The sequence below is a fragment of the Henckelia pumila genome, chromosome 3, assembly GCF_033568475.1.
Source record: "Henckelia pumila isolate YLH828 chromosome 3, ASM3356847v2, whole genome shotgun sequence".
Lineage (NCBI taxonomy): Eukaryota > Viridiplantae > Streptophyta > Magnoliopsida > Lamiales > Gesneriaceae > Henckelia > Henckelia pumila.
Genome location: NC_133122.1, coordinates 185,070,995 through 185,082,781, shown reverse-complemented (window position 1 = coordinate 185,082,781; position 11,787 = coordinate 185,070,995). Strand labels below are relative to the sequence as shown.

At 36.5% G+C, this 11,787-nt stretch overlaps 1 protein-coding gene across 2 annotated transcripts; it reads left to right on the top strand.

Annotated features, from left to right (window-relative positions):
• Nucleotides 1–8,822: 8,822 nt before the first annotated feature.
• On the top strand, nt 8,823–11,126 carry LOC140892849 (putative glutamine amidotransferase GAT1_2.1). 2 transcript variants are annotated; one of them, XM_073301869.1, is made up of 4 exons: nt 8,823–9,017; nt 9,279–10,012; nt 10,101–10,307; nt 10,725–11,126. In XM_073301869.1, the coding sequence occupies exons 1-4, from the start codon at nt 8,930–8,932 to the stop codon at nt 10,968–10,970; spliced, it is 1,275 nt and encodes a 424-aa protein (XP_073157970.1). In that variant the 5' UTR covers nt 8,823–8,929; the 3' UTR covers nt 10,971–11,126. The 2 variants fall into 2 exon arrangements, with proteins under 2 accessions (XP_073157970.1, XP_073157971.1); XM_073301870.1 differs by lacking the exon at nt 8,823–9,017 and adding an exon at nt 9,077–9,171.
• The last annotated feature ends 661 nt before the right edge of the window (nt 11,127–11,787 follow it).

Here is an 11,787-nt window from a genome sequence, read left to right as displayed (position 1 = left end):
TTACATATGACATTCATATCGGGCCATAAACCAGGCCCATTAATAAAACCAACAACAATAAAAACAAAATGTAAATTCCTAACATACACCTACAAAATTGGTCATGGCAATCGATCATCCTTATCCAATAACATTTAATTCAAAATTAATTTATTGGATAACATGCAGTGGCAATTCAAATTTAAACAAGATAAAATCATATTTTATATATAAAATCTCATTTCACATATAAAATCATATTTTATCTCTATATCAAATAAAATCATATTTTATCTATAAAATCCAATTTTACAAATAAAATCATATTTTACTCAATATATCATAAGATCATATCTTATCATCAATTGTACCAAAATAATTGATTTCAAAATTCAATTTAAGGATAAAACATTAAAATTTTCCAAAAATTCAAATTTATCCAAAAAATCAATTTTAAAATTTACGGACTCGAACAATTCGATCCGAAATCTCGTGAAACAATCAAAAACAATTTTTGACCGGACCAAAAATAAAATTTTATCACATTAAAATTAATTTTAAATAAAAATTTAATTTTTCCCGCGGGCCGCCCGGGACACTCCCGGGCCGGCCCGCACCCGGGGCGCGGGCCGGGGGCAGCTCGGCTGCCCCCTTAGGGCAGCAACAATTGCTGCCCTGGCGGCGCCGAGCGCCGCCCCTGGGCGGCGCCGAGCGCTGCCCTGGGCGGCGCCGTGCGCCCCCTTTGGGCGGCGCCGTGCGCCTCCCCCGGGGGCAGCGACCATCGCCGCCCCCTCCGGGCAGCGATCCAATCGCTGCCCGGGTTTTGCCCCGAAAAAAAAAAATTTATTTAAAAATATTTATTTTGTTTCAAAAACCGAGACTCAAAAATTTTGTACAATTGATTAATTCAATCGTTTGATCTGAGCAACCTGGCTCTGATACCACTGTTGGAAAAAACTGGCGGTCAGATCAATCACGATTGATACCCGGTGCAGCGGAAGTTTAAAAATTTTATCATGGAACAATTCCATGGTGTGGGTATCAACCATTCAACGATTAAATTATTGTGTGTGTAAAATTCAAATAACAATTAATTAAATTTTACCTTCAATCTCGAAGCGAGATTAATGGACACCACACAGATTTCTCTGCGCTTCTTGTATCTCCCAGGAACTGATGAACTCCTTCAATCAGGTCCACGAATGGGGTTTAAATCCCTCTGATAGATTGCACTAGAAAATCTATCAGAAGTTTTCTGCGAAGAGATTAAACGAATCTGATTCGTTATTCCTGACTGCGATTCAAAATCACAGACCGAAATTTTCTCTGACAGAGTGGGAGTGTTCGGCCGAAACTTTATGAGAGAGGGGCTAGGGTTCGAAATTTTTGCTCTCAAAATAATGACCTGTTATGTCTAATTTCTGTACTGCAATAACTTATTTATAATGCAGGCCACTAACACCTTAGGGCCCATTAATCATAAGTTAGGGCCCGACTAGCAAAGCCCGCACGTTCAGAAATTAATATAAAATTCATCGTGACTCCGATTGATGAACCAATTTCACCAATGTGCACAGAAACCATTTCTGCACATTTTAAAGTCAAAATAAATTTTCCTGAATCCGAATTCAGTGGTTTCCAAAAATGTCCATCCCTATGTCATTTTAGGAAATCCTACTCCCTTACTCTTATTTAAGAAGTCCAACTTCTTTGTTCATTAAATTTAACTCTTTAAATTTAACTATCTCAACGGGGATTAAAACTCCATTACACTGTGTGACCCTCAATGGTTCAGGGATACAGCTAGCCGTGGGCTCACAACTCCTTGTGACTCGGAACAACACTTTCCGACTTGCCCAACGAATCATGGTAAAGCGCCTAGCAACATCGCCCCATGATTCCCTAGGTATCACTGATAGTGCCTACAAGAACCAGTAGATTTTGGTTAGCGTACAGTACGGTCCCTTCATCCAAATATCCCGATCGAATCAACAACCATTGGTATATCGAGAGTCGCTCAAGATTCGATAACTATGCAATGCATCTTGAAGATCAAATTAGTGACATCGCATGTGCTACTAAGAAACCATTTCTTAAATCACATCAAGTACTCTGGCCAGAGATTTGTCACACTAATATCTCCTCAGATCGCATAGGATATCCACACTCGCAAGTATGTGGTGAATCCTTGACAACAATGCATTGACTCCTATATGTGTCGTAACTGTACCCAATCTCGACACCTGATGACCCCCATAGAGTCGGTAAACGAGTCAAAGCACAGCACTAGCATATAGAGTCTCCATGATGTTTCAAGTCGTAAGGACTAATGGTGTACAACCAAAACCGCGGACTTTATCCACTCGATAAGTGATAACCACTTGGAAAGTCCGGATAGGGTAGTCCGATTATTCATCCTATGAATATCCATTTGCATGCTTCGAACATCTCCATGTTCCCTACCAATGAAACGTGGTACTCCGCATCGCAAATGCTAGTCTCAAACTCGAGCGATCCTTATCCTTATTATCGGACGGCTCAATCGACTAGGAACGGTTTTTAGAATATACAGTGACTATAAGATGTATTTCATGATAGACATCTCCATGTTCTACCACATCTTACATACACTATAGTATATTCAAGGTCTTTATCAAAACAACAATAGTATATCACAATATAACAATATGAAGTAATATAAAATCATTGCCATAAAAGTGTAAATAATATTAAACAAAAGATTGTTTATACAAAGAGTCATCAAAGCCCATAGCCACACAGTTGGCTCAGTGGGCACCCACTCTTACAGTCCCATCCTGCTGGAACCTACATAAATCGAGTCTCTGACGATCATCTTGATGACAACAACCTTGAGAAAACCTAGGTGTCTCGTCATCCCACATCTAATGTCCCAATCGTCACTCTACAGGATAACCAAATAATTCAAAAACTATGTCCCAAAGAATCATATTGCATGCTCTGATACCATAAATGTAGTGACTCATCCCGGAATAACTAAGTAACCAAATATTAATCATGCAATTAAAACTTAAATAACAAAATCAAATACTGACCCAAGATCGGAGCTTCAGAACTGCTCGATACTTCCGATCACCAACTCTATCTTCAGAACCTGTTCGGTGCTTCCGAACTACTCTTCGGAGCTTCCGAACTGTCCCAACACTTGAAACCCTCAGAACCATTATTGATCATTCTAAATCCGATTTCTAACTTCTTAATCATGTTTAGGGAGTAGATTAACTTAATTAAGAGTCGAGCTACTAAATTCTCCCCAACTTAAAAGATTTCGTCCTCAAAATCTAATGCTAGGATAATCAGAACAAAACATCACCAGAACAATCTTATTAAAATACCGCAGTTTCAAATAAAACTACTGCTAAAAAAACAAAATACAATCAAAACAACTCTGGATGCTCGGAACGCATACAACTTTCTAACTCCCAAGTCGCTTCCTCGGTGCCTCAGCGCTTCCATTGAACCATAACTAGAGGAATGTGTTTATTCCAAAGTACCTTGTCTTTCCTGTTGAGAATCCTGAGTGGTCTCTCCACGTACGACAAGTCGTTCTCAAGCTGGACCTCTGTCGGCTGCAGAATGTGCGACTCATATGCAATATACTGACGGAGTAACGATACATGGAACACATTATGAATGCTGAAGAGATACGATGGTAATGCCAAACGGTAAGCCACATCTCCAACCTTCTCTAGTATCTCGAACGAACAAATAAATCTAGGCGCTAACTTGTCGTTCAGACCGAATCTCATCACCTTTCGAAAAGGCGATACTCGTAGGAAAACATGTTCTCCCGCCTCAAAATGCAATGGTCTGTGCTTGGTGTTGGCATAATTGGAAAGTCTGCGTTGTGTAGTCTTTATCCTTTTCTTGATCAACTAAACCTTGTCTACGATCTGCTGGATAAATTCCGGTCCTTAAACCTATCGTTCCTCTAATTCGTCCCAAAATAAGGGTGTCCAACAACGGCGACCATAAAGAGCTTTGAATGGTGTCATGTCAATATTACGATTATAGCTACTGTTGTAAGAAAAATCTATCATCGGCAAATGATCCTGTCAGGATAACCCAAAATCCATCACTAAAGTCCTCAGCATATCCTCTAATGTCCTAATTGTCCCCTCTGACTAACCGTCGGTCTCTAGGTGATATGCAGCACTCAAACTCAATGTAGTACCCAAAGCTCATTGAAAGCTACCCCAAAATCATGACGCGAACCTCGGATCTCTATCGCTGACTATGTTCAAAGGAACTCCATGCAATCGCACAATCTCCTGAATGTATAACCTCATCATGCGATCAAAATTTAACTCGCGGTTATAAGGAATAAAATGGGCAGATTTGGACAACTTGTCCACAAAAATTCAAATGGCATCAAACTGCCTGGATATTGGCAAGTTGGTGACAAAATCCATCGTCACATGCTCCCAATTCCATTCCGAAATATCTAAGCTCTGCATCAGACCATTCGGTCGTCGATTCTCAGCCTTGACCTGCTGACAAAAAATACATCGAGAAACAAACTGGTAAACGCTATGCTTCATACCTTTCCACAAGAATCTTGTACATAGATCCTTATACATCTTGGCACTTCCTAGGTGCATGACGAATCTACTACGATGAGACTGAGACAAAATCTCGTTTCAAATGTCAAATCGTCGAGTACCACCACTCTACCAGACAAACACAACAATCCATTTGTCTGAAAATGAAAACCGGATGTGTTGTCTCCTTGAGAAAGTCTCGCTAACTTTTGTGTCTTTAGATCATAAACTTGCACTTGTCGGATGCAGACAAACAATGATGACTCAGCTAGTATTGAAAATACTGGGATCCCCTACTTTCCTTTCTTGTGCCGAAACATGAAGTTCAAAAAACAACACTCCTAAACTGTACTAGCCACTGCACTAGTGCAGAGAGAACTAACACTCACCTTATGGCTAAGTGCATCTGCTACTAGATTCGTAGTACCCGGATGATACTTAATCTCACTATCATAATCCTTAAGAAGATCCATCCAATGACGTTGTCGCATGTTCAACTCTGCCTGAGTGAACAAATACTTCAAACTCTTGTGGTTCGAAAATATCTCAAACCTCTTGCCAGACAGATAATTGCGCCAAATCTTCAGTGAAAACATGATTACTGCAAGCTCTAGATCGTGCACTGGGTAGTTCTCTTCGTGGGTTTTCAACTGTATAGAAGCATAGACAATCACATGTCCAGTCTGTGTCAACACACAGCTCACTCCTTGAAGAGATATATCGGTGTAAACCAAATAGCCTTCGGGTCCAGATGTTAACGCAAGAATAGGCACGGTAGTCAGTCGACTCCTCAACCCGTCGAAGCTCTGCTGACACTCACTCTGCCAGAAAAAAAGAACATCCTTCCTCTTCAACTGCATCAGTGGTCTAAAAATTTGTGAGAAATTCTCAATGAATCTTCGGTAATAGCCTGCTAAACCCAAAAAAACTACGAATCTTTGAAGCTGTTGTAGGATGGGACCAATTCAATATACCTTCAGACTTACTTAGGTCCACTGATACGCCCTCCCGAGAAATGACATGACCAAAGAATACCACTCAGTCTATACAGAACTCGCACTTACTGAACTTGACATATAACTGCTTCTCACAGAGAATATGTAGTACAAGTCTCAGGTGTTACGCATGCTCGTCAATTTTATGAGAGTAGATCAAAATATCGTCAATACAAGCTACGACAAACTTGTCCAGGTAATTGCGGAAGACTCTGTTCATCAAGTCCATGAACACTGCAGGTGCATTTGTCAATTCAAAAGGCATCACTAAAAACTCGTAATGACCATATCTGGTATGAAACGCTGTCTTCGAAACATCCACTTCTCGAACACGCAATTGATGATACCCTGACCTCATATCAATCTTAGAATACACGGAGGTACCCTGAAGTTGGTCGAACAAATCATCAATCCGCGACAAAGGATACTTGTTCTTAACTATCGCTTGGTTCAACTGTCTGTAATCAATACAAAGACTCATGGAACCATCTTATAAGTTATTTGAAAAAAACACTTTTTCCAAACAAAGGTTATAAGCTCTGTAACAGCTTATAAGTCGTTTTCAAGAGTTTATAAGCTCTCCCAAGTCCCAAACACCCTCTAAATGTGAAGTTTTTACTATTTTTTTTTTAAAAAAATTCAAAATGGAATTTGGAGTCCCTTTAAAATATAAGCTACATAATTGTTTGCATCGATTATAACATTTTAATTTTGGTTATATTTTAGTTATACGTAAGTTTTATATATTTAGTTCTCATTATTTTCTAAAATATTATATTGAATAAAGTAAAATTTTTATTTGATATTACATTTTCAAAATTTTTGTTGAAGACTATCGTCAAGAATTTTTGATATACTGGTTGTTTGTAAATTTATAATATTATTATGTATCTTAATCGAAAATTTAATATAATATATTTTTAATATACTCTCAAACTATTTTAAATTTTTAATCAAAATTTATTCATCTATAAATTTTTTATCAAAATATATTCATCTAATTAATGACAGCAATATTTTGAATTTTTGAAAAATATTTATTCATTTTTTTTTCAAAATTTGATAGATAAAATAATAAATGATTTTTAAGATATGTTTTTTTATTCTTTTATTTTATTTTTTTGATATCAATCGTAGGACCGAGTGTTTGTTACTTTATAAAAAGCTATAGTTGGCGATAATCGTGTAACTCAAATCTTTTAAACCGCATAGTAGCCCAAGCACTATGGTTTGATCGTTTCCACCCAAAATAAACAATTATTATACCACAACAAGTTCTGCACTTTTAAGTTGTTTAAGTGCCTTCAAAAGTTAAGAACTTTGGTCTTGTTGTTTAACATCGACTCGACCGGTTAAAGCATTTTAAAGAAATTTTTTTAAAAGTGACACACATCTTCGATATCAACAGTATGATCCTAGTAGTTAAGTTTTATTAATTATTTTAACTAAAATTTTAAAATATCATTCATCTATTATGTATAGTTCTAATTCTTGTAAGATATTTTAAATAAAATTGTTATTTCAGTTCGTTAGAAATTTTGATTGATTGTCATTCATTAGTAATATTGCACAGAGAAATATTTTATTTATAATGTTTTAAGAGAATTTTAATGCAATGATCTTCAATTGACTCAAAAAAAAAATGCAATATGATCCTCAAGTTAAAATAAAAAAAATACAATTTGTGGCTATGTCCCATGTGTTGTAAATTAATATTTCTTTCAACAAAGTATTGTGTTCCAATAATGATATTTGCATTAGTATTAATATTTTTATTTGTCAACTCAATATATGAGCCGAGCTTGAGTATGCCTACAAGTCATATAACATATATACAAATATATATATAGAGTTCTTTTATGGTGCCCAACTCATATGCCCAACTCCATGCCCACCATGTACAATATGTGAGTTGACCAACACAATTGATGAGTTGACTTATCACATATTGTACATGGTGGGCATGGAGTTGGGCATATAGAGTTGGGCACCATAAAAGAACTCTATATATATATATATATATATATATATATATATATATATATATATATATATAAATCAAACTCAAACTAGATAAACGAATCGAACTCGGGCTTGCAGTCATATGATTTAAATGAATATATTCTTGAGCCACCTAAACGCTCCGACCTTGAGTGTGCAAGCCACCTTAACGAGCCAAGCTCAAGTTCTCGAGCCTAGCTATTAACGAACATGTTCGCAAGCTCATGAGCCGAATATCCTTAAACTCAAGTTCGGATCGTTAAAATTATCGAGCTCAAAATCTAGCTAGGGCTCAGCTCGATAAGCTTAATAAATGAGCTTTTTACTGAGTCACGCTTCGAATAGCTCGCGAACAGTTCGGTTCGTTTACATACATACGTCTATATGTTTTATTTCTCAGATCTAAAAAGTTGATAATCAATGTTAATTTTTAAATGCATTTTTTTTATTTACAAAATTCTATATCAATTTATCCATCGATGTATTTTTTTTTTCTTAAAGATTTGTATTTTTTTTGGCTTTTTGGGCTGTTTTTCCCGGATGTGATGAACATGTTATATAGTTTATTTGCATTGATCTAGTAAAGAAAAGTTGATATTCATCGTTGATTTGCATTTTTTCGTGAGTTCCAACTTCCAACACAAAATCAGTGTATTTTGTAGATGACTTATTTCTCTTACGAAAATTATTTTTTAATAAAATATAAATTTTATTTAAATTATTATTTAGTTCTCACTACTAAATTTTTCCCGAGGAAAAAAATAAATGTATCATTTCATTTAATTTTGATAATTGTTTTGAATTTTATATTACTCTTATATATTTAGTTTTCACTACTATCTAAAATATTAAACAGATCGATCGAATATAAATTTTGTTATATATCTATATAATATATGACGTTTTCCAACGTTTTAGTGAAAAGTGTGGTCGTTTTTATATAAATATATTCATTATTAATAAGTTTAATTATTCTAAAATTTATAATTACTAATTCTTCATTATTAATAAAAAGAACATTTCCCGCATCGTCGGAATAAAATACTAAATTTTTTTTATAGCATGGGTTGGCCATATAATTAGTAGAAGCGCGAAGTGATGAGTTTTCGGATAGAATTAACCTAGCCAGGTAGATTACTTCCCCAGGTTTGACCCGTCTTAGGCGTATCTGCTGCCACGTGTACAAATTCTCATGGATTATAAATTCTCCTATGCGGCGCATCGGCTTCGACATTCATCAAAAGCCCAGAAAAATAGCGATATTATTTAAGAATACAGGGAAATTTTTTTGAATAACCCACGATTTTAATTTCATCTATTGATCTTGTGATTTGATTGATATAGATATAGAGTTGTTTTTAGTTTTGAATAAAGATGGCCACTGATCTCTCAACAATATTGCCTCGTGTTCTTATTGTCTCCAGACGAAGCGTGCGCAAGAACAAGTTTGTGGATTTTGTGGGTACGAATCCATTAATTTCTCAGCCTTCCTTTCTCATCAATGGGTTTTTATTTTTATTTTTTCCTGTAAATTTATACGTTTTAATCCCTTTCTTTTTCTTTTTTATCATCTGTTGATTTGTTCTTTAAAAAAAAAAAATAATCCCCAAGAAAAGGTAACGCATGCATACCTTAATTTACTCCCATATTTTACATGACTATACCAATAAATTTTCCTGTGATAAATATGAAAATGGAATTGTTTTGCAACAATATTATGCAGGTGAATATCACCTTGATCTCATAGTAAGTTATGGGGCCGTACCGGTGATCGTTCCACGAGTATCTGGCGTGCATATGTTGCTCGAAAGCTTCGAGCCGATTCATGGCGTCCTCCTCTGTGAAGGAGAGGACATTGATCCATCTCTTTACGAAGCCGAAACCTTGAATTTGTCCTCTGAAGAATTGGAAGAAATTCGTAGGATACATGTTAGTGACACTGCCATTGATAAAGAAAAGGACACCATCGAATTGAGACTTGCAAAACTTTGCCTCGAAAGGAACATTCCTTATTTGGGGATTTGCAGAGGTTCACAAGTTCTGAATGTGGCTTGTGGGGGTACTCTTTATCAAGACATTGATAAAGAATTGCCCAAAGAGGTTCCTGAAAAGCAGAGAGTTGTGCATATGGATTATGATGATTATGATGGGCACCGGCATCCGGTTACGATTTTAGAGAACACGCCTTTGCAACAGTGGTTCCGCGATTCTTTGGACAAAGATGGGAGAATGGAGATTTCGGTCACTAGTTATCATCATCAAGGGGTCAAGAGATTGGCTCAAAGATTTGTTCCTATGGCATTGGCACCGGATGGCTTGATTGAAGGATTTTATGATCCGGATGCGTATAATCCAGAAGAGGGGAAATTCATAATGGGACTTCAGTTTCATCCCGAGAGAATGAGACGTCCGGATTCTGATGAGTTCGACTACCCCGAATGCCCTTCTGCTTATAAGGTGATCAGTTGATTTTTTTAATGTATATTGATCCGAACGATTATGGAAAATAATAGACAAGCTTAATCCTGTATTGGGAATTCTACAGGAGTTCACCAAGGCAGTTGTTGCCTATCAGAAAAAGCTGAATAGCGTGACAAGTGTGCCAAAGTCGCTGAAGCTGGACGGAGAAATGGAGAAGAGGAGAAAGATTATAGTCAGGAGTTTTTCTCTTGCGAGAAACATATATGAAGGTGATCATAAGACGAGTTCATCTAAAGAATCCGAACTTGAGGCTGGTGCTGAGTTTTTAGAGGTATCAACGTAGGGCAGTCCATCATCTGATTTTTACAATTATAATTTATACATATCCCACATTTTGAATCATTTTGTGCTAGTACAATGGTATACTACTTCATGTTCATTAGCAGCTTCAGGGATGGAAATCTAGTCTATGTAATGTCAAACAACTAAGTTTGAAAACAGAGAAATGAAACTAGTCCTAGTTCCCTGACATCACGTAGACTTCGGTTATAATGAAACAATGATTCTAAATCATCTTATAATAAGGTGGCAGGAGTCCTGGAGTTCGATAGTGAAAATCATATGTTTGTTTGAAATTCGAAAAGAGAGACACGCATTATCTTCTGTCTGTAATGGATGTGTGTACATGTACATATCTGGCCGGTCGGGGATATTAACTCGTCTTGCTATTGTTTCTTGAATGTTACAGTCCAACACAGCTCTGAGTCTGCAGCAAGAGACTAGATTAAAGCAAATGGGAGCAACTGTGAGGAATGCATCTTCATACTTGGAGAGACTGAAACTGAATGAAGAGAAAGAGAAATTAGCACGAAATGTGTTGGGGAAAATGTCGGTAGAACGGCTATCGGATCTCATGTCGTTTTATCACATGATGGGGGAGATTTGCTTCGAAACTTTAGAGAAAAAAATTCTAGAAGCAGTCAGGGATCCCTAAACTTGATCCGTTTAAGTAAATTTTTTGTGTGTTCTTTTCCGACATGTTTGTGTCAATCAATCAAGTTTCTGGCAAGAAAATTGAGTTTGTTGGCGATATTTAAACCGACCAATTTAGGATGTATGATGATTTCAAATCTTCAAACAAAATACTGAGTTTGCAAGCATATGTTATAGAATTCTAAATAGTAAACAGCTGCTTCATTACGTAGGTCCTGCTCCATTTATGATACGGGTAGTGTTGAAAATTCAAAATTTTGTATGGAAAAACTCTTATTCGCCTATTATTTTTAAGCATTTCCAAACACTACCATAGTACTACATTAACAGTTTTCTGGTAACTGTCCGAGCTCTTAAGTTCTCTTGCCTTGTGTTAACAGGATTACAATAAATTTTTTTTTTTATTGCAATCTTAAAGTATCCGTTGGAGACGAACCATATATGAAATGCTTAAACTATCTATCACCAACCCCCCACGATAGTTTTTCTTGCTTTAGTGCATCTTCTTCCAGTTTTAACAACCCAAGAAAACGAACTATACACAACGTGTGTGACGACCAATTCATCTGTCAGATCACCAGAATTTATTACCCTTTCTGGGGCCTCGACGAGCCACCCCGGACAGTATATCTAAACTGTGAAAATCAATCCATATACTGCAATCCAGATTATAAAACGACATAAAATATCGTGTTTTGGTCATAAAGTACCGGATTTATCAAATCATCGTGACTTTCATGATCACTTGATCAGAAGATTAATGATCTTTCAGAAAGTAAAACAGAAACACGGCGCTGGAATATCTAGGGTTGTTGGGA

Excerpts from the sequence above, each read along its gene's own strand:
- LOC140892849 (XM_073301869.1), top strand. The coding sequence starts at position 8,930 with ATGGCCACTGATCTCTCAACAATATTGCCTCGTGTTCTTATTGTCTCC. Across the intron at positions 10,013-10,100 it reads AATGCCCTTCTGCTTATAAG|GAGTTCACCAAGGCAGTTGT; the intron begins GTGATCAGTTGA and ends GGAATTCTACAG. Across the intron at positions 10,308-10,724 it reads CTGGTGCTGAGTTTTTAGAG|TCCAACACAGCTCTGAGTCT; the intron begins GTATCAACGTAG and ends TGAATGTTACAG.